This window comes from Salarias fasciatus, chromosome 15 (assembly GCF_902148845.1).
Source record: "Salarias fasciatus chromosome 15, fSalaFa1.1, whole genome shotgun sequence".
In the NCBI taxonomy this organism is placed as follows: domain Eukaryota; kingdom Metazoa; phylum Chordata; class Actinopteri; order Blenniiformes; family Blenniidae; genus Salarias; species Salarias fasciatus.
Genome location: NC_043759.1, coordinates 5,147,124 through 5,168,315, shown reverse-complemented (window position 1 = coordinate 5,168,315; position 21,192 = coordinate 5,147,124). Strand labels below are relative to the sequence as shown.

Genomic DNA, 21,192 nt, shown 5'->3' with positions numbered 1-21,192 from the left:
AATAGTAGCCTATTATAATGTCATTTATACTCTGGGTTGCTGAGGTGTTGTGTATTCCTCTCCATTGCTTTGTGTCTATTGTTCAAAATGAAGAGGAAAAAGGACATTTCATCCTATTTCTGCACCAAAACGACAAAGGCATCAGCAGATGAGAGAGAGCCAAATGATGGTGTTGAGAGAACCACAGGGACAGAGCCAGAGGATTTGGGAGACACTGATTTTCGGAGAGAGGGCACAGAGCAGGAGAGAGAGGCAGATGAAGAGAGTGAAGAAGAAAAGACTGAAGCGGAGCGTGAGACACAGACGGAGAATATATGTGCATCTACAAGCACTGGGCCACCAGGTTTGATGTCGAAAAGAAAATTTGCATGCATAATAGGTGTGTGAGTGTGTGTGACTTTTTATTTGAATGTTTATTTAACAGGGACGATACATACAGCGTTGCGTTTAAAATGGGGAAATGGTCAGTGTATTTGCAGTATTATCCCAGGTTTCTGCTGCTGGAACCAATCATCGCTTCATTGCCTGCACCTGGGGAGCCTGATCAGCGAGCAGCTCGTCAGCCAATGATGCAACTCACCCGAAGAGTTAAAAGCGGCTGACGGGACACAGACTGTAACCAACCACGCTCCTGTGCCTCCTGGAGTCAGTTGACAGTTGTCGCTGTCAGTTAGTGAGGCACTCGTTTCTGTTTGTGGCTCTCAGTTCTGGGTTTTGGGTTTTCTGTTTTTGGTTTCAGGAATCTTGTTGCATTACCTTTATTTTTAGTTACCTTTTGGCTTGGTGTTTGTGGTTTGATAGCTCTACTTTAGAGTCTTTTTGTTCCCGTTTGTTCTTACTTTTGGCTAATAAATAACTTCAATTTCCACGTAACTCCTGTGGCATTTTGTTACTGCCTTTTACCTTCTCCGACACGAGCTGGTCGTAACACAGATCAATAAATCAATGTTCTCAGAGGTCTGCAGTCTTGATGCTCCACCACCCTCCACTGAATGTTTAATCAGATTCAATGAACTACATTTCAAAAGTTTAGTCATATTGCTGTTAATTTTGGTGAAAGTAAATCAAAGGTATGCAGGAGTGACACAATTCAGAGACAGTAATATTTTAATGCAACTAATTACTTTCAAATGAGGGGAACTAATATATTTTGGAAGTAACCCGCTCAACACTGACTATTGAAAGAGAAAACTTCTGACACCAGATAAATTGTCAATGTTTGCATTAAAACTCCACGTTCACTTTAAAGTTCTGATTCGAGTCATGAAACAGGTTTCAAACAGGTTTTCAACTCAAGAATTTCCTCCTCTGGGTGTGTCAGAGCTGAAAACATTTTGTCTTCATCAGATCTGGGAGACGGACTGAGAGGAACACAGAGCAGCTTCTTCTCTCCTCAGTTTCCTCACACATGGAGAAGAGTCTGAAGAAGATGTGAAGAGAGTTCAGGTGAGAATCTGTCAGCTCTTTAGAAGCTTCCAGAACAGAACGGCAGACTTTTTAACTTAACTTTGTCTCTTTCATTCACACCACCACAAACCTGACAGCTGCTGATTCACGTGTTGGACAAACATTTAAACCAAATTTACAGGAGTTAAATAATGGTTTCTTCACATATTGCTGTGGCTGAAAAAACAAAACAAAAAACAAGTTTAGTATTCATACTTTCAGTTTCTGCAGTGGGCGGGGCTTCAACCCTCCTTCACTCTGATTGGCTCATGTTGATGTCAGTCTTCAATGTACTGAACAAGTGATGTCACGCATGCACACAGACACACACACACAGACACACACACACACAGACACACACACACACACACACACACACACACACACACACACACACACACACACACACACAGTGTAAGTTGGTGACATTCCTGTCTGTGTGCTGAGACCTTTGAACACACACCTACCTTGTGTAGAAATGGACTAAATATTCATGTGCTTGATTATTTTCTGGTGGAGCCAGGTGTTGGAGGCTTGTGGACGTTCAGAGTTTGTGTTGGAGTGAAGTTTGACATCAGGTTCAGAATTCACTTATTGTCACTGTAAATAAAACTCAATGAAATCTGAAATAGAAGCAGCTCTTGCAAACAGTGCAACACGAAAAAAGAGGAAACAGTGAAGACATAAAGGTTTACAGATTGTACAAGGTCCAATATCAAATTGGGGGGTAGTTTATTTACAAGGTAAAGATAGCATAATTCACAATTCAATACAACATATCATACAACAGAAAACAATCCGAAATCACAGCAGCGATAACTAACACAGAGACTGACAAAACCAAAATCAATAGCTAACACAAAGACTGACAGAACCAGAACAGTTTTTTTTTTTAGAATTAAATTCTGCTGTCCCTTCTTCAGGATCAATGTGGAGTTAGCAGTCCAGCTCAGGTCTTTACTGATGGAGGTGTCCAGGAACCTGAAGTCTGGCATCATCTCCACCCTGTCCCCATTGTTCTTATTAACTGAATGATCCAGTTTGCGCCTCCAGAAGTCGATGATCAGTTCCTTCAACTTGGAGATGTTCAGCATGAGGTTGATGATGGAGCACCAGACCGACAGTCACTCCACCTCCACCCTATAAGCAGTCTCATTTCACGGAACACGGAGCGTCGGGGCGCCCCTTGTACGGCCACGGCGCCCTCCCCTCTACACTGCGCCCTCGGCGGCCGCCTAGTTCGCCTATTCCCGTTCAAACCGCGGCGCACAGACGACGCCATGACTGCATTTGCACTTCATGCCACTAGGTGCACTGTTTGCATCTTCAACCTTATTTTACACAGACACCACAGAGGAAGAAGGGCGCCGCAGCCGCTGCAGGCTCTCTCTGCATGTTGTTAGAAAAAGAGTGTGAGCCGGCAAGACGTGGTAAAATGTTTGTTGATGCGATGCACCGTTTTTTCAATACAAGAGAAGAACTGAACGATCGTTTCCGCACATTTTCTTTATGTCGTATCAATTAAACTGTATCACGAGTAGTTTGTGTACTCAAAAGACCAAGATTCCTTGCAGATAGAACATGCGCAGAACAGTATTTCATGTCCTTTTCGACCGGGTTTTTAAATATGAATATGAGCATATTCAGTGGTTTGCACGTGTTTATATGGCTGTGCGCCTTGTAATGTATCATTCCGTCAATATTCCAGTTAATAAAGAGTTTTTGCCTTTATATAAACTTTCTCAATCTCGCAGCATTTCGATCTCGCCAGATCTCGTGACACGAGATTTCGTCCCATCCCTAATTCCAACCTCACTCATTCTCCAGACAACATCCAGACAAACTTCATCCTGAGTCAGGATGACTCAAGACACACACACTCACACACATACACAAATGTTTTTTCAATACATTACTGGGACACTTTCTATTGGAGACCCAAATCAGGTCTCCTTCAGGAACATTCAACGGTAGTTTGTAGATCAGACGGGCCGTCAAAATGCTCATATTTAACTGTGTGCATGTATGTGTGTGTAGGTGTGTGTTCTGCCATGGATCAGTGTGAGGACAGAGAGGAGGGAGTCCGTCCCTCTAAAAGGACTCTGTGTGGAGAACATGAGAACCAGACCAAAGCTCAGAGGTGAGACCTCCATCATCAGCGTGTGTGTGTGTGAGTGGGGGGGGGGGAATGTCCCCACAACAATAGGAAAACCAGGCACAATTTGTGGGGACATTTTTTGGGTCCCCATGAGGGGAAACAGTGTTTTCTTGGCGGTGTTGTTGTTCCTGAAAAAAGTAAAAGAGCAAAAACATTCATTTAGTGTCAGGCATTGGTTGGTCTGGGTTAGGATAGGGTAAGGGGTTAGATATGAATAGGAGTCAATGGAAGGTCCCCACAAGAATAGCCATACCCAACGTGTGTGTGTATGTGTGTGCGCGCGCGCGTCTAAAATCTTCGAATTTTTGTATTAGGTCAGAGCCTGAAGTTGAACCCAGCTGTGTGTCCCTGAAGAGTGACTGGTCCAAGGAAAACATAATTGATTTTAAAATACAGTGAGTTTTATTTCCCATTGTCTGAATTCCATGTCTTCATTTAAAAAAATGATTCAGTCACATGTCATTGAGGCTAAAATCCTGCTGAAGTTTCTAACTGTTCAATAGTTCTCACTCAGAACCATCAGAGTCTGAAACTCTCAATTCTTCCCTTCATCCTCCAATCTTCCTCCCATTTTCCCACTCAGTCTGTTCCTGATGTTGTGTTTGTTTTCAGCTCTGACTCTGAGTTTCCATCCAGCTGTGTGTCCCTGAAGAGTGACCATTCTATGAGGCAACCCATTTCATTTCAACCTGGAGCAGGAAGTGCTGATGAGCGGTGAGAATCAGTGTTTGTGTCAGGATTCATCATCATAACAGCAGCTTGAACAAAGTCAACATGTTTCTGCAGCGTCAGCCAGCAGAGCTCCCAGGTTCTCCGTGGAGGCTCCGCCCCTCAGCATCAAACACATCTGGACTCCATCTTTATGGTGAGAAGAAGTCTCCATCCAACACTTTACTGTCACATCAGTGAGACAGAAGAAGTTGTTGTGACTTCCAGCTGAAACATGAAACAGACTAGGGCTGCACGATTTTGACAAAAAACCTAATTGCAATTTTTGTGACCAATCATGCGATTGCGATTCGATTTGTGATTTTCACATTTTATACTTTCAAATGCAGAAAACTGCTAAAATTATGGTAAAAAAATAATTGTTACTTTTACATGGTCTTGCTCAAGTTGACACATAAAATAACCTAACGTAAACTAACCTGACAAAGCTTCAGGCAGCGGCAGCGAGGCGCCACCGTGCGCGTCTGCATCACGTTTGGAAAAAAAGAGTGCGTTTTAATGAAATAAAAGAAAATTAATGAAAATTCAATGCTGTCCAAATTGTAATTCAATACTGGTCTTGCTTGCATGGTTCACAGAACATTATTTAGTTTAGTAACAGTTTTCAGTGTGAAATAAATGGAAATTAAAAACCAGAACCGCAAATAGGCACCAATCAGAAACCAACTTCAACTTGCAAAAAAAAAAAAAAAAGAAAAAAAAGAACTCGCCAGCCTCTAATGATAAAGGGTAAAAAAAAAATGCTTATTGGTGTAATATTCTTAGATCACACTCAGTTTAGTAATCCTACTCTGGGTCATCTTCCCTCACATTCTTGGGCTGCAGCTTCATATTTTCATGGAGAAAGATGAGAGCATCCACATGAGGGCTGTGGGGCGATCGGGTGAGAGAGAGAATAACCTGCGACTTGTCAACGTTTCTATTAATTGTGTAGTGGTGTTGGTATAAATTAGATGTGTTTCCTCTGGATCTGGCTGCTGCACGGCGACACAGTTTTCCTTGCTTTTGCTCCACGTCGTTTTTTTCAAACCCAAAGTAAGTCCAAACAACGGAACTACAGTTCTTTATAATACCAGCTGCTCTGCTCCCTCTTCTGTTGTCATCTCAGCCATTTTCACACCGAGAACGAGTCACAATGCAAACTTTTTGCTCCTCACGACACCGCAAAGCACACAGTTTGTTTTTAGCAACCTGACGCTAGTTAGCTGCAGCAGTGCAGTGCACACATACTTGCTTCCTATTGTCATTTCTGATTGGCCGATGGGCCGGAATGCGAGAATCGAACGTTTTGATTGGCGGATAGGTCTGTCACTCAAATGCCTCTATAAACCTCAGCCCTGTGCGGTTCGGTTACCGCAGCAGCTAAACCTCAATTTCGATGAGGTGTCGGTTAATCGTGCAGCCCTAAAGCAGACTCTCAGCTTCTTAGATCCATTCAGGTCCAGAGTGAAACAGTCCAACCTTCATCCAGCTTCCAGCCTTCACTGATGCTGAAGCTGTTTCTGCTGGAGATCCACATGAAGTCTGACTCTGCTTCACATGTTGTCCATCCTGGATTTACACTCACATCTCCATCTGTCTAACTCCAGATGTTTCTCTGTTCCAGCTGCTGGAGGACAACATGGTGACTTTCATGAAGGAGGAGCTGAAGAAGATGAAGAAGCTCCTGAGTCCAGATTACCCAGAATGCTCAGAGAGTGAGAGAGAGGATGAGGATGAAAAGCAGAGGAGCAGCAGAGAGTCATTAGTGAGGATCACACTGGACTTCCTGAGGAGGATGAAGCAGGAGGAGCTGGCTGAGCGTCTGTGGAGCAGTAAGAGGATTTGATCTCATTTCACAGGATGGAGATGAAACAGAGAAATGTTTTCAGGTGGAAGAGTGACTGGAGAGCAGAGAGCAGGAACAGAGTCTAAAGATCAGAGTGCATTTCCAGATCAGACATAGAAACTTTCAGACAGAAGCAGCTTGAACAGGGGTCTGCAACCTTGACCACCAAAAGATCCATTTTTGTGACTTTCTGTCATTGAAGCTACATTTATTTACCTGTTTTATCTTTGTACAACGACCTTGAAAGGCACTTGGACATTAAATGTACTATTATTATGATTATTAGGGGGCCAAGCCACGGATGGCCAGGGAACGGCGTATGCATTGCATACGCCGTTCCCAGGACCAGCTATGCTGGGAACCCTATTGTAATTGAAAAGATTTTTATTATTTTTATTATTATTATGCCCCTAAAAGTCCTGCTGCAGACCAAACCATACATGGGAGGGCGGTGCAATATGGTGGCTTGGTCCAAAACCTCGCCCCAACGGAGGACACAAAAAATCAAAAAAAGTTACAGCCCAAAACGTGTTTTGGGCTGTAACTCCCACGCTGTATGTCGCACATTTCAAAAACTGATATCCTCTCATTCCCTGAGTAGAACTGAATCTCTTGGGCTAGGCCACGACCATTTCTGCCATGAGTTTTTATCGCGAGATTGCAAAAACTGAAAAACATATTTTTTCAAACTCCTCCTTGGGGTTTTGTCGGATCCACGCGAAACTTGGCAGATACAGTCTTCAGATTGTTCTGACCTAAAGTAGAATCTTGCTCCAACAAAATACGTGCAAATGACCCTTGACTAAACTTTACTAGCTAATTGGCTGAACACAAACTTTTGCATATCTTGGTCATAATGAATGCTAGAAACACCAAACTTGAGGTCCTTGGTTGGCATGAAAGCCCAGAGTCCCTCGTGGCGAGCTTCTGCGGGCTTCAAGAAATCCGGGGTCCGAGTTGTGTGGGAGGCTTGGCCCCCGATCAGCACTTCATGCAGTTCTAGTTATTATTATTATTATCATTACTATTATTATGAGCCCATAAAATGAGTCTTATGAAGTTTCGAATTTAGTTTAGATGCACAAACTATCGATGAAGATTTAACCACAGTTCAGAGTAGGGAACATGTTATTATACTGACCATCTTTTTGCACCTGATTTTAAAACTTCAGCTCCCCTTTTCAAGCATTTTGTGTTGACTATTTAGAAATGTTAGCTGTTTCAACCATTTTACCGCTTTTTAAGAAGTTTTTCATGCATTTTCCAACTGGCTTTAATTCTTGTCTTTTAGAAATTCTACAGATTACAGTTTTTCATGTGTTCCATCATTTTTACCCTATTTCTTGTGGTTTTAGATCATTTTCCCCAATTTGTACCTTTCTTTGAGCCCTTTGTTAACCAGGAGTCATAAAATCATGTTGAATCGTGCTGTGGCATAACAGTATGTGACACTATAATAAAGATAAGTTCAATGTTTAATCACATTTCACAATGCGAAAGCTTCATGGAGCCGCTACTGAGGCACTAAAGAGCCTCATGTAGCTCCAGAGCCGCAGATTGTAGACCCCTGAGCTAGACAGTCCAAAACAAGAGATGGAAAACAGTCCGAAGTCAGACCACAGATGGAAATTAACATTAGGAGTTGAGGAGCTCCACTGAAAGCAGCTGATATCAACCAGTACCGGGACCATGGGAAGCAGGAAGGGAAGCCAGCGAAAGGAGGAAAGAACACAACCAAAAGTCTATGTTGTCACTCATCAAAAATTGAGACAACAATGGTCTAATGTGTCTTCCTGAACTCTGCTGTTCATATCATGCAAACATTCACATCAGATCAGAGGCTGTTTGGTCTCTACTGAAGAGCTGGATGATCAGATGGACGAGAAACATCAACAACTTACTTTCATTTCCACATTCAATGTCAAACACACTGAACCCTTTATTTTTATTTCCAGGAACGTCTGCTGGAGTCTGCCAACAGAAGATGAAATGTGGCCTGAAGAAGAGGTTCCAGCGTGTGTTTGAGGGGATCGCTAAACCAGGAGAGTCCACCTTCCTGAACCAGATCTACACAGAGCTCCACATCACAGAGGGAGGGACTGCAGAGGTCAATGAGGAACATGAGGTCAGACAGATTGAAACAGCATCCAGGACAGCAGACAGAGCAGAAACAAGCATCAGACCAGGAGACATCTTTAAAGCCTCACCTGGAAGATCTCAACCAATCAGAACAGTGCTGACACAGGGAGTGGCTGGCATTGGGAAAACAGTCCTGACTCAGAAGTTCACTCTGGACTGGGCTGAAGACAAAGACAACCAGGACATCCACTTCACATTTCCATTCACCTTCAGAGAGCTGAATGTGCTGAAGGAGAAGAAGTTCAGTTTGGTGGGACTTGTTCATCACTTCTTCACTGAAACCAAAGAAGCAGGAATCTGCAGCTTTGAAGACTTCCAGGTGGTCTTCATCTTGGACGGTCTGGATGAGTGTCGACTCCCTCTGGACTTCCAGCACACTGAGTTCCTGACTGATGTTACAGAGTCCACCTCAGTGGATGTTCTGCTGACAAACCTCATCAGGGGGAAACTGCTTCCCTCTGCTCGCCTCTGGATCACCACACGACCTGCAGCAGCCAATCAGATCCCTGCTGACTGTGTGGACAGGGTGACAGAGGTCCGAGGGTTCACTGACCCCCAGAAGGAGGAGTACTTCAGGAGGAGGTTCAGAGAGGAGGAGCAGGCCAGCAGGATCATCTCCCACATCAAGACCTCCCGAAGCCTCCACATCATGTGCCACATCCCGGTCTTCTGCTGGATCACTGCTACAGTTCTGGAGGAGGTGTTGAAGAGCAGAGAGGGAGGAGAGCTGCCCAAGACTCTGACTCAGATGTACATCCACCACCTGGTGGTCCAGGCCAAAGTCAAGATGGTCAAGTTTGATGGAGGAGCTGCCACAGATCCACACTGGAGTCCAGAGAGCAGGGAGATGATGGAGTCTCTGGGAAAACTGGCTTTTGAGGAGATGCAGAAAGGAAACCTGATCTTCTATGAACCCGACCTGACAGAGTGTGGCATCGATCTCAGAGCAGCCTCAGTGTACTCAGGAATGTTCACACAGATCTTCAGAGAGGAGAGCGGCCTGTACCAGGACAAGGTGTTCTGCTTCATCCATCTGAGCCTTCAGGAGTTTCTGGCTGCTCTTCATGTCCATCAGACCTTCATCAAGTCTGGAATCAACCTGCTGGAAGAGACAACAACCATTCAGCAATCTCCACAACAGCTTCAACTCCACCATCTCCATCAGAGAGCAGTGGACGAGGCCTTGAAGAGTCCAAATGGACACCTGGACTTGTTCCTCCGCTTCCTCCTGGGTCTTTCACTGCCGACCAATCAGAGTCTCCTTCGAGGTTTGCTGACACAGACAGGAAGTAGCTCACAGACCAATCAGGAAACAGTCCAGTACATCAAGGAGAAGCTGAGTGAGAGTCTGTCTGCAGAGAGAAGCATCAATCTGTTCCACTGTCTGAATGAACTGAATGATGGTTCTCTGGTGGAGGAGATCCAACAGTCCCTGAGATCAGGATGTCTGTCCAAAGACAAACTGTCTCCTGCTCAGTGGTCAGCTCTGGTCTTCATCTTACTGTCATCAGAAGAAGATCTGAAGGAGTTTGACCTGAAGAAATACTCTGCTTCAGAGGAGGCTCTTCTGAAGCTGCTGCCAGTGGTCAAAGTCTCCAACAAAGCTCTGTACGTGGTTTAAGAACAAATATGTAGAACTGAGTCCATGAGAAACATTGATCTGGTTTTCATTGTTGGTTCTTCTTCAGGTTGAGCTGCTGTGGGCTGTCAGAGAGAAGCTGTGGAGCTCTGTCCTCAGTCCTCAGCTCTCAGTCCTCCAGTCTGACACATCTGGACCTGAGTAACAACGACCTGCAGGATTCAGGAGTGAAGCTACTGTCTTCTGGACTGGAGAGTCCTCACTGTAAACTGGAAGCTCTCAGGTCAGGATCCAGCTGCTGCTTGATCAGGTTGATGTTGGTGCAGATCATGTGGAGGATCTTCCTTCTTCCTGGCTGACTTGATGCCATGTTTGTGCCTCCAGTCTGTCAGGGTGTCTGGTCTCAGAGGAAGGCTGTGCTTCTTGGTCTCAGCTGTGAGCTCCAAGTCCTCCCATCTGAGAGAGCTGGACCTGAGCTACAACCATCCAGGAGACTCAGGAGTGAAGAAGCTGTTTGCTGCAGTGGAGGATCCACAGTGCAGTCTGGAGACTCTCAGGTATGGACACACAACAGGAATTCATCATGGAGACTGAAATTGTCCACAACAGTGGTCCTAAATAGGTGGACTGTGGTCCAGTTACTTAATCTGCCAGTTTTTTTGCTGGCTGGAAAACCTGTCTCTTACTTGTCAAGTATTGTAGTTAGCTTGGTATGTTCACTATCTATTTTACTAACTTATGAATTCACTCAGTACTTTCTGTGTCCCTCTGACAAACTGAGGAGCTCTGCTTCATGCTGAACAGCAGTGAGGACTCATGTTGGAGAGGAAACCCTTCTGACTGTCTTTCTTCCTGCAGGGTGGACCATGGTGGAGAGCAGAGGTTAAAACCTGGTCTGAGGAAGTGTAAGTTTGACTGATGAGGACCAAACAGTGTCTGTCTGTCTTTCAATCAAAGGTTTTGATTCATTCAAACATTACTGAAATGAGAAGTCTGACAAAAAGTTTCCTCATTAAACTTTCTCTGAATGAACAACATGTCAGGAAGTCCAGAGAGAAGAAATCCATCACATGTGTTAGAGGATGATTTTTCTCTCTTTCTCTCCATCAGATTTCTCTCAACTTCAACTGGAAACACACTCAATGAGCAGAAAAATCAAACTGTCCAACAACAACAGGAAGGTCACACATGTGGAGGAAGAGCAGCTGTATCTTGATCATCCAGACAGATTTGATGACTGCCCTCAGCTGCTGTGCAGAAATATTCTGAGTGGTCGATGTTACTGGGAGGTTGAGTGGAGCGGAAAGGTTTTTATATCAGTGAGTTACAGAGGAATCAGGAGGAAAGGAGACAGTCAGGAGTGTGTGTTTGGAGGAAATGATCAGTCCTGGAGTCTGATCTGCTATGATCAAGGTTACTATGTCAGGCACAATGACAGAATAACACCCACCTCCTCCTCCTCCTCCTCCTCCTCCTCCTCCTCCTCCTCCTCCTCCTCTGGTAGAGCAGCAGTGTATGTGGACTGTCCTGCTGGCTCTCTGTCCTTCTTCAGAGTCTCCTCTGACTCTCTGATCCACCTCTACACCTTCAACACCACATTCACTCAACCTCTCTATGCTGGATTTAGACTCTGTTCCTCTGGTTCTTCAGTGAGTCTGTGTCCTCTGTAGGAAGGATGGTCTCTGTCTCTGACAGCAGTCCTGTCAGGACCAATCAGAGATCCAGAGAACATCAGTGGAGTTCAGCAGGGCTCACAGACGGAGCCTCCAACACTTTGTAAATATGTCGTCAGTTTAAGTTTCAGGACGTTTTCTAACCTCCTCAAGTCTTTGTCAGCAACAACGGAGACGGTGAGGAAAGGACTCTTCTGATCCCAGTATGATGTTTGTCTTCTGGTCCAGTCCAGCCGGTCCTGATTGGACCAGTCTGGTTTCAGCTGGACTTATTGAAGGAGAGTCTGACTGAGAGTCTGAGTCTGTCAGTCTGCTGAGAGGCTGGAAGTGAAGCTCTTTTTAATCCTGATGGACAAATGAAGCTTTCTGAAGCTCTGAAGCCTGGATAGAAGCTTTCCAACACTGACCTCTTTAGTGCCTCCTGGTGGCTAAAAGAATGAACAGCAGCTTGAATGAACTGCTCCATGATGGTTCCCCACAAGTTCAGTTCACTGCTTCTATTTGTGATCATGTGACCTTTCTGTTTGATCATTGTGATGATATGAACAAGTGTTTCTGAGGGGGAAAAAATAACCATTTATTGAATGATGAATCAGTAATTGACATGAATAAACTTGCCTGGATTTAACATGTGCCATCGTGTTATCTCCCTTTTGCTTGTGACTTCTTGATACCTGTGAACATATTGGACAGAAAAATGTTATTTATCATCATGTTCAACACACACTGGTTGTTCTGTGAGGTTCCTGTCTCATATCTGTCCTAAACTATGGGTCCTTATGAATTAGTGTTTCTGAAGGAACTCTGAACTTCCACCTTGATTTTTCTTTCCAATCCGTCCAGCAAAGTCTGTTGGAACCACATCCAGAGTCAGAGTGAGCCCTGTTCTAGTAGAACGCTTCAACATTCCCATCAACACTCCTGAAGCTGGAAGAGTTGAAGCTGTTCCAGCTCCAAAGGATGGACCCACATCAGATTAAATCCTCTGCTTTAAGAATGGAAGGTCACTCAAGGTCATCTGAATTCAAGCAGTTAAAAACACACGACTCAAACCAAGTACTCAATAAAACACAATCAATGAAAGATTGGTTTTATTCACAATAGCAGTGTAACCAATATAGTTTATTGAAAAGTCTGCAGCTCATTAATATCATTTGAGTCCAGAAGCTCAGAGGATTTTCATATCAGTGTAGAACAGGTCATTTGCCCCAATGGAATTTTTATATTTTTTAAAATCTTTTTCTTTTCTGAACAACATATATTAACACAATAAAACAAATTTCCCCCACAAAATTAAAAGATTGCATATCAATACAAAGTAAACTCTGTGCAATGGAATGATCTGAAACATTTTGAATATCGACACATTTCTGAGGTTGATTTCACATCTTTTACCCCTTTATTAAAGGAGAATGACAACTGTCGAGGAAGGAGTTTTCTTCCCTCCGGTGCCGGGCTGGGCTCCCCTCCGATTGCTCCTCATACCCTACAGATTCTTTCTTGGATCCCAAATAGAGCACAGAAATAAAGAGTCCCAATGCAGATTTCCAACGCTGATTACAATTTATTTGTGCGAAGCCTCCAGACAGAATTCTGGTCCTCTGACACAGAGGACCAGACGAGGGACACCCTAGTCTGTCTGTGAGCAGCCCTCATTGACAGAGTCAGAGCAAAAGGCCATGTCTGATCTAATGTGTGTGTATTTATGAAGTCTTCCGCTCACAGACTGGGTGATATTTTCATTCTCATGGGGTCACACATCCCTGGAGCTGGTTTGGGCTGGTTGGGGCCTCTGCGTCTCTCGCACTGATGTGGATCCGGTGTTCCTCCTGTTGTCCAGCACAGCCGCTCCGCCTGATCAGGAGTTGTCTTTCTGCACAGAGATACTCAAAGATTCCTTGCATGAACATTAGCATATGTTTGATTAGGAGAGCAAGATTATGAGTCGGCACGGTTACACCGGTAGTGAACCCGGGCACCAGGGACTGAGGCGTGTGCCCGTGGGTACCGGTGTGCGAGGCCGTGCCGCCAGCCCAACATGGCCGCAGCGTTGCACCGCGGACCTCGCCTGCACCCCCTGGTCGTGAAGGCGGACAGGATCGTCTCCGACCTGAGGGAGGACATCCGCCGGCTGTCGGAGGAGCTCAGGGAAAAAGACGATCTGCTGGAGCAGGCCCGGACGCTGGCCGAAGGACAATCCATGATCATCACGTCCTTCATGACCACCACCGCTCCAGCTCCCTGGCTCCTCCTGCTCAACACCGGACCATCAGCGCTCCTGGGCGGAGGTGGTGGTGCGGGGCCACAAGCCTAAGTCCACCGCGGCTTTGCCTCCACTGCCCCTCTCGAACCGCTTCCACGCCCTGGCGCAATATGACAGCCCGGCGGGTGGTGAGGGTCCGCGGTCTGCTGCGGCCGCTGCTGCTCCCGCGTCCTCTGGCGGGTCCGCCGCTCGCCGCCACGACACCCCGGAAGCCACGCCACCAAACACCGCCAAGCACTGCCGTCGCTCCGCCACGGCCCTGGATCGCTACACCCCGGCCCCGGAAATGGCTCCCTCCACCGCGGCCCACTCCTCCTCGGCCTCGGAGAAGGAGCTCCCCGCCGCGGCCACGGATCACTCCGCCGCGGCCCGGGCCAACTCCACTTCGGCCTCGGAGAAGGAGCTCCGGGCCGCTGTCCCGGAGAAGGATGTCCCCGCCGCGGCCAGGGAGCCGGGCCGCTCCCCGCCGGTCCCGGAGCGGCGGCGATCGCCCCGGACCGCGGCCTCCGCTGCCCGCCTGAGGCTGATTAGGGAGGCGGTGAGGAGGCATTCCGTGAGCCACCACCACGGGGAGAGCCAGAACCAGGGCCAGGACCACTGCTCCGGCAGCGAGGTTGCTGCTGCCGGCGGCGCCGCTATACCGGCGGAGCGCTCCCCAGCCCTGGGCGCTGACACCGCCGCCCCGGACACCCACGACGTCGCCCCACAGCCGCCCCCGCCCCGTCCCCTCTTTTCCCCCACAACACTCCTGGTTGGGGACAGTAGCATCAGGAATATTCGCTTTTTTAACGCCATCACGCGGTGTATTCCTGGTGCTACTGTCCCCACGATCCTACACGATCTCCCGGAGCTCCTGCAGTCCCTCCCCTCCACTGTCCGCCGGGTCATCGTCCACGTCGGGACTAACGACACGGCCCGGCGGCAGTCGGAGGTCACCAAGCAGGATTTTAAGGACCTTTTTAACCTGTTGGAGAGCTGTGGAAGGTCGGTTTTTATCTCTGGACCTTTGCCGACCTTCTCCAGGGGCGCTGAACGCTTCTCCAGACTGCTCGGCTTAAACACCTGGCTTCAGCGCTCCTGCACAGCCTCCAACTTTTATTTCATTGATAATTTTAACCTTTTCTGGAACCGCCCAGCTTTTTATCATCAGGACGGACTTCACCCGAGCACGCTGGGCAGCTCCATTTTAGCAGGTAACATTCAGCACACAGTCCACACATCCCCCACTGACTGACTACCTGCAAGCCCCCCCCATCCACCACACGCCGCACACACCCCTCACACACCTTCACTGCCCCCGGACACACCACACACTATCCACAGCATCCCAGTTATCACCTCGTGCAGACACCACATCCCCCGGACTGTTCTTAAACACAAAAAGACTCTTTTAACAGTGAAACTTCACCGAGAGCCACATCCAGTCCGCCCACCACCATTAACATGGCCCTGCTGAATGTGCGCTCTCTTTTAAACAAATCCTTTATTATTAATTATCTTATTTTAGATAATAACTTGGACAGTCTGCTTTTAACTGAGACATGGCTTGGCACCGATGCACCTGTTATCCTCACTGAGGCTTCCCCACCGAGTTTTAACTTTTTATTTTCAACCAGACAGGGTAAGAGGGGTGGAGGGACTGCTTCCATTTTAAAAACTTCATTTAGTGCGCGTACAGTAGCTTTTAACAGTTTTACATCCTTTGAGCACCACACCTTTATTTTTAGCAGTCCCCCGATCTTGTGTTTAACCGTGTACAGACCCCCTCAATACTCTAGTCTTTTTATTTGTGAAATTTCAGAACTTTTAACAATAATTCATTCTAAATATAGTAGAATTTTAATAACTGGTGATTTTAACTTACACGTTGATGACAACTCGGACTCTATGTCCAGAGAATTCTTAAACCTTTTAAACTGTTTAGATTTTAAACAGCATGTCGCACAGCCAACTCACAACAGAGGACACACCCTGGACCTGGTTATAACCCACGGTCTGTCCATCAGTGTGTCCTCTGTTGTTGACCTGGCTGTGTCTGACCACTACTGTGTGTTTTTTAACATCACCAGTTTTAACCAGCAGGAAGCCCCGGTGAGAACAGTGAGGAAACGCTACCTTACTTCTGAAGTGGCTGCAGATTTTATAGAGATTTTACAGAGCACTCCTGCAGTGATTTTACCTGCATCTTGTGATTTTATTGTTGACGATTTTAACAGTAAACTGAAGTCCAGTCTGGACTCAGTCGCTCCACTTTTAACTAAAACAATCAAGGGCCATTCCAAACCCCCGTGGAGGAGAAATGATATAGTCATCAAACTGAAAAGAAACTGCAGGAGAGCTGAAAGAAGGTGGAGAAAATCCAAGTTGACTGTACATCACGACATTCTACGTCAACAACTCAAAATTTACAATAATGCAGTTAAACAGGCCCGAACTTCCCACTTCTCTCAACTTATTTCAGACAATAAAGACAACCCCCGGTTCCTCTTCTCCACCTTCAACATTTTAACTGGCACTCATTTTAATAAAGCTTTTAAGGAGCCAACAGACGCTCTCTGTGAAGACTCTGCAGACCACTTCAGAACTAAATCATGGACATCAGGTCTAGTCTTTTACCCCAACAGGTTTTATCAGCGAACACAGCTGAACCGTTGTCCATGCCTGAGGACACACTGGACAGTTTTGACCTGGTTGACGCGAGGACTCTTGGTCGAGTTTTCTCCCAAGTAAAATCAACAACCTGCCTTTTAGATCCCATCCCCACACCACTTTTTAAATCACTTTATGGATTCCTTGAAGAACAGATGTTGAATATCATGAATTGCTCTCTTCAGACGGGCGTCTTCCCCACTGCCTTTAAAACGGCGGTGGTGAAGCCCCTTCTGAAGAAGAGCAGTTTAGACCCCGATGTTTTTAATAACTACAGACCAGTATCCAACTTACCATTTTTAAGTAAAGTTTTAGAAAGACTGGTTTTTAACCAAGTCAATGACTTTTTAATGATTAATAACATTTTAGAAAGACATCAGTCTGGTTTTAGAGTGAACCACAGTACCGAGACGGCCCTTTTAAAGATTTTAAATGATATCAGGTGGAATTTAGATAATAAAAAGCTCACAGTGTTGGTTCTACTGGACCTGAGTGCTGCATTTGATACAGTAGACCACCACATTTTAATAAATAGACTGAGTCACCTGGTGGGCCTCTCTGGTACTGTTCTTAACTGGTTCAGTTCTTTTCTCACAGATCGATGTTTTTATGTAAGTTTGGATACTTGTTCCTCAGGAACCCATGAAATTAGGTGTGGGGTTCCCCAAGGTTCAATTTTAGGTCCCATACTTTTTAATCTCCACATGCTTCCACTTGGGGACGTCATCAGGAGACACGGCATCAGTTTCCATAGCTACGCTGACGACACTCAGCTGTACATCGCCGTGTCTCCTGATGACTCAGGGCCAATAGAAACCCTTTTTAACTGTATTTTAGACATCAAGTCATGGATGGCAGTGAATTTCCTACAGCTCAACCAGGACAAGACTGAGGTTTTAGTTATCGGTCCTGAAGGTCAGAGAGAGAAGATTTTACCAAAATTACGGGATTTTAAACCAGCACAATCAGTTAAGAACCTGGGCGTGATTTTTGACTCTGAGCTAAATTTTATTCCACACATAAAAAACATAACTAAGATTGGATTTTATCATCTTAAGAACATAGCTAGAGTCCGCCCGTTTCTCTCTCAGGCCAGTACAGAGGTGCTAATGCAGCTTTTATCTCCTGTAGATTAGACTACTGTAATGCCTTGCTCTCTGGTCTTCCCAAAAAGAATATTTCAAACTTCCAGCTATTACAAAACGCAGCCGCACGCGTGCTGACGAGGACCAGGGGGCGGGCCCACATTACACCGGTTTTACAGTCGCTGCATTGGCTCCCTGTCCGCTTCAGGATCGATTTTAAGGTTCTCTTATTAGTTTTTAAATGTCTTAACGGCCTTGCGCCTTCTTATTTAGCTGATCTGTTTTTACCCTATCGACCCTCGCGGGCCCTGAGGTCCTCTGGCAGTGCCTTATTGTGTGTTCCTAAAGTCAGAACCAAGACTCATGGTGAGGCGGCTTTTGGCCACTACGGCCCCCGCCTGTGGAACAGCCTGCCAGAGAACCTCAGGACCGCAGAGACCGTTGATATTTTTAAAGGGAGGTTGAAAACACACCTTTTTAATCAGGCTTTTAACTGACCTTTTATAGTCCTCTTATTCCATTCTCATTTATGTAATTTTATTCTATTTTATTATGCACATTCAACTTTTTTTTTTTTTTACTTTATAATCCTATCTTATTATCTTATTTTAATTTCGTGTCATATTTTATTATGTTTTAGCTGTTTAATTCCAGTGTTTCCTCAGGGGGGTCCTTCACACCGGGAGTTGGTCCTGGTCCAACGCTGGGGTTACTGTGCCCTGGTCCTCTGGTCCTGGCTGGCCTGGGGGGCTCCACACTTTGGTGTGCGAGTTCCCTTGGTCTGTCGGGGTCGGGGGTCGGGCGCTGGGGCCCCAGTTTTAATTGACCCTCGACTTCCCTTGGTGTGGGGGGCCCCACTGGTGGCGTTTTCCCTAAGATGCTCAGTGCCATGCCATGTCTCCTCTGTTCTGTGCGAATTAATGGTAGAGTGTGAGTGTGAGTGTGAGTGTGGTGCATACTGTTTGATGGCGCGGTTTTTATTCTTTTTGTTTTTATGACTGTTTTTAATGTTCAGCACTTTGCGTTGTTTTTATTAATATGAAAAGTGCTATATAAATAAAATCTGATTTGATTTGATTTGATGAGTCACAAGCTGTATTTCTCCATAATGTTAAATAGGTCAGAAGACAGTAGAATAGTAATAGAAGTTGTAAATTTCCACAATTCCCCCTTAGGTCAATAAAGCCAATATTAAATAGAAGAGGAAATCGTATGACAGAACATAGTGTGTTTGTAAAACGAAACAGTAAAATTTCACAAGGGTTGTTGTATTTTATTTCTTATTCTTTATTTTTTTTTACATCAGTGTGGTTTAGTACCAATTTCATTAAGTTTTTTTTTTTTTTTCATTTTCTTTACAACTATTGTGAACCTTTTATTGTAGGACTTGTATTAATAAAGAAAGGATTCTGAAATGTCTGTGTTGAAAGTTATTTTGGTCTTCATATAATCTGTGCAACAAAATAATACTAAAGTCAACCAGACCCTGCAAATGCAGCGACTGCAGTTGTAAGATTTGGCTGCAGGATGATTAAATGATGTAATGTGTGGAAAAAACAAGGAAATGCTGTAAACCACGCCCATTTCTCACTTTGTTGACAGCAGTTTAATCTTATCCTGGGTCGTTAGCCTGCTGTGGAGCAGCTAGCTTCAGAGAATAAATCACCACGGTGACTGGCCTGGGATCAACTTGACCAGCGACAGTGCAATCGACTTGAGGCTAACTTCGTCCAGGACAACCACAAGATCACCACAGGATAACCACAGGCTCACCACAGGATAACAACAGTGTGCCGGCTTAATCCCTTATCCTGGTTTTGTGCAATACCCCCCTGGTGGAAGCAGTCTGCTAGTTCAGAGAGTTGGAGCACTCAGCTCAGAAGGCTGTGAGGGAGCATTGTGTGCAAACTGATGGGAGAAAGCGCTCGGAAACTAAAGCTTGTTCCTAACAAGGGAGAGGAGCCACTGAGCTTCCAGTTCTCTGGTATGTTTGCAGCTTTCCTGGCTGTTGTGAACTATGGAGTGGTAAAGTGATGAAATGTCATGCAGTCTTTACAATGTGGGGATCAATGTACTGATAAAAATGTGGAGCAGTTCAGCAAAGTTTAAAGCTGAAAAGTTGTTTGATTTTTGTGATTTTTTCACTTTGATTTAAAGCTGATCAAGTTCGTCAAGGTAAAATCCTTGTTTAACAGTCCGTTAGAATATAGACATCTTCTGGGTGTTTAATCCTGATTTCCAAGATACATTTTCAGATACTTTTCAAAACTATCTTCTGGATTATATTGATTATTGATTCTTGATTTACTTGTTCCTGAACACTGCATTTTTGTATTTTAAGGTTTTTCACCTATTTGTTCACAATTACTTCAAAATAAAAGAAAGAAAAACAGTCTTTTGAGTGGAGTCCAGTCAGAATTTTCCAGAGGAAGCTGCTCTTTGCAGGTGGGGGTGCCGCAGCTTGAACCTCACAAGAGTGAGAAGAACTTGACAATTAGTGATATAAAGTTAGACATATTAAAATCTTCTCAGTCGTTGCAGTTGTTGGGTATTTCTGATCATCATTGTATGGAAGTGCTCTGATATTATTGGTGGTTTGTCTTGAACACGGAGCTGCAGGTGTTACCAGGTAAAGTGTCCTCCAGAGCTGCAGTGACAGTGTTGAAGGTTCCTCCCAGAACCACAGCGTGCTGCGTGGGGGGGGCGAGGATTATCAGAGGAGACCACGGCCCCCCATTATGAGACAGAGGTCTGGAACCTTCAGGACCAAAAGACACATTCTGATGACTTTCCACCAAATCAAATTTACCTGGAGCCACAAAACATGTTGAACCTTTAAAATGAGGCGAACGCAGCTGATAAAGTTTCATATATAAAGACATTCATTCATTCATTCATTCATTCATATATAGTTATGATTCACACACACAAAAAAAAAACTGCATCTGATGCTACATTTATCACATTTCAATAGTGATTGTGGAAAACTTGATGAAACCTTCAGGGAGACACTTGAGGAGCTATACAGCCATATGTGGCTCCAGAGCCACAGGTTGAACAACACTGTCATAGGAGAAAATGTCTTACACCAAATAAAAAGTCAGATTTTGTTTTCAAACTCCATGTTGACGTTCAGTAGTGGAACACAACACTCCTGCCAAAAACTACTCAGTATTAATGAATTTTAAACCTGTAGGTGTTTTATTTAGTCGTCAATCCTGGATAAAATATGTTCAAAACACATTTCTGAGACGAACAATGGAAGGAAAAAATAAACCAAAACAGTTTGTTTTGTAACCAAGTGAGGTTAGTTAAAGCAGGAAGTTATTAGAGTGCAGTGGGAGTGTGTGTAAAGGGATAATGCTTCTTGTTTTTCATGAGAAAAACATTTTCATTCAGGTCACGTGAAGTCAGACCAGGATCTGTTGCTCATGTCCTGTTCTCCAGTCTAAACCTGGAGCTCTACTTCCCCTCCTTTCCAACCAACATGACATGTTCAATTTTAATGGATGCAGTTTGTGTTCTGGTTTCACATAAGCGTCACTCTGACACAACATATGTGTGACGACACATTACAAACACTCATTTTATGATCAGGCTGACCAGTGGTGGTGAGAATGTCTCTGCAGACTGATCTTTAGCC

The 21,192-nt window shown here is 45.0% G+C and overlaps 2 protein-coding genes across 2 annotated transcripts in view; both read left to right on the top strand.

The window, feature by feature from the left end:
* The window catches only part of LOC115402059 (NACHT, LRR and PYD domains-containing protein 4C-like), an 868,403-nt gene that overhangs the window by 159,241 nt on the left and 687,970 nt on the right, over positions 1-21,192 (top strand). The gene's annotated exons all lie outside the window — the stretch shown is intronic.
* The window catches only part of LOC115402266 (uncharacterized), a 185,726-nt gene continuing 170,627 nt past the window's right edge, over positions 6,094-21,192 (top strand). The window contains 7 exon segments of the mRNA XM_030110780.1: positions 6,094-6,147; positions 8,117-9,908; positions 9,989-10,162; positions 10,264-10,298; positions 10,301-10,436; positions 13,572-13,725; positions 13,826-14,746. Of these exon segments, the coding sequence (XP_029966640.1) occupies positions 6,111-6,147; positions 8,117-9,908; positions 9,989-10,162; positions 10,264-10,298; positions 10,301-10,436; positions 13,572-13,725; positions 13,826-14,746 (3,249 nt within the window). The 5' untranslated portion in view covers positions 6,094-6,110.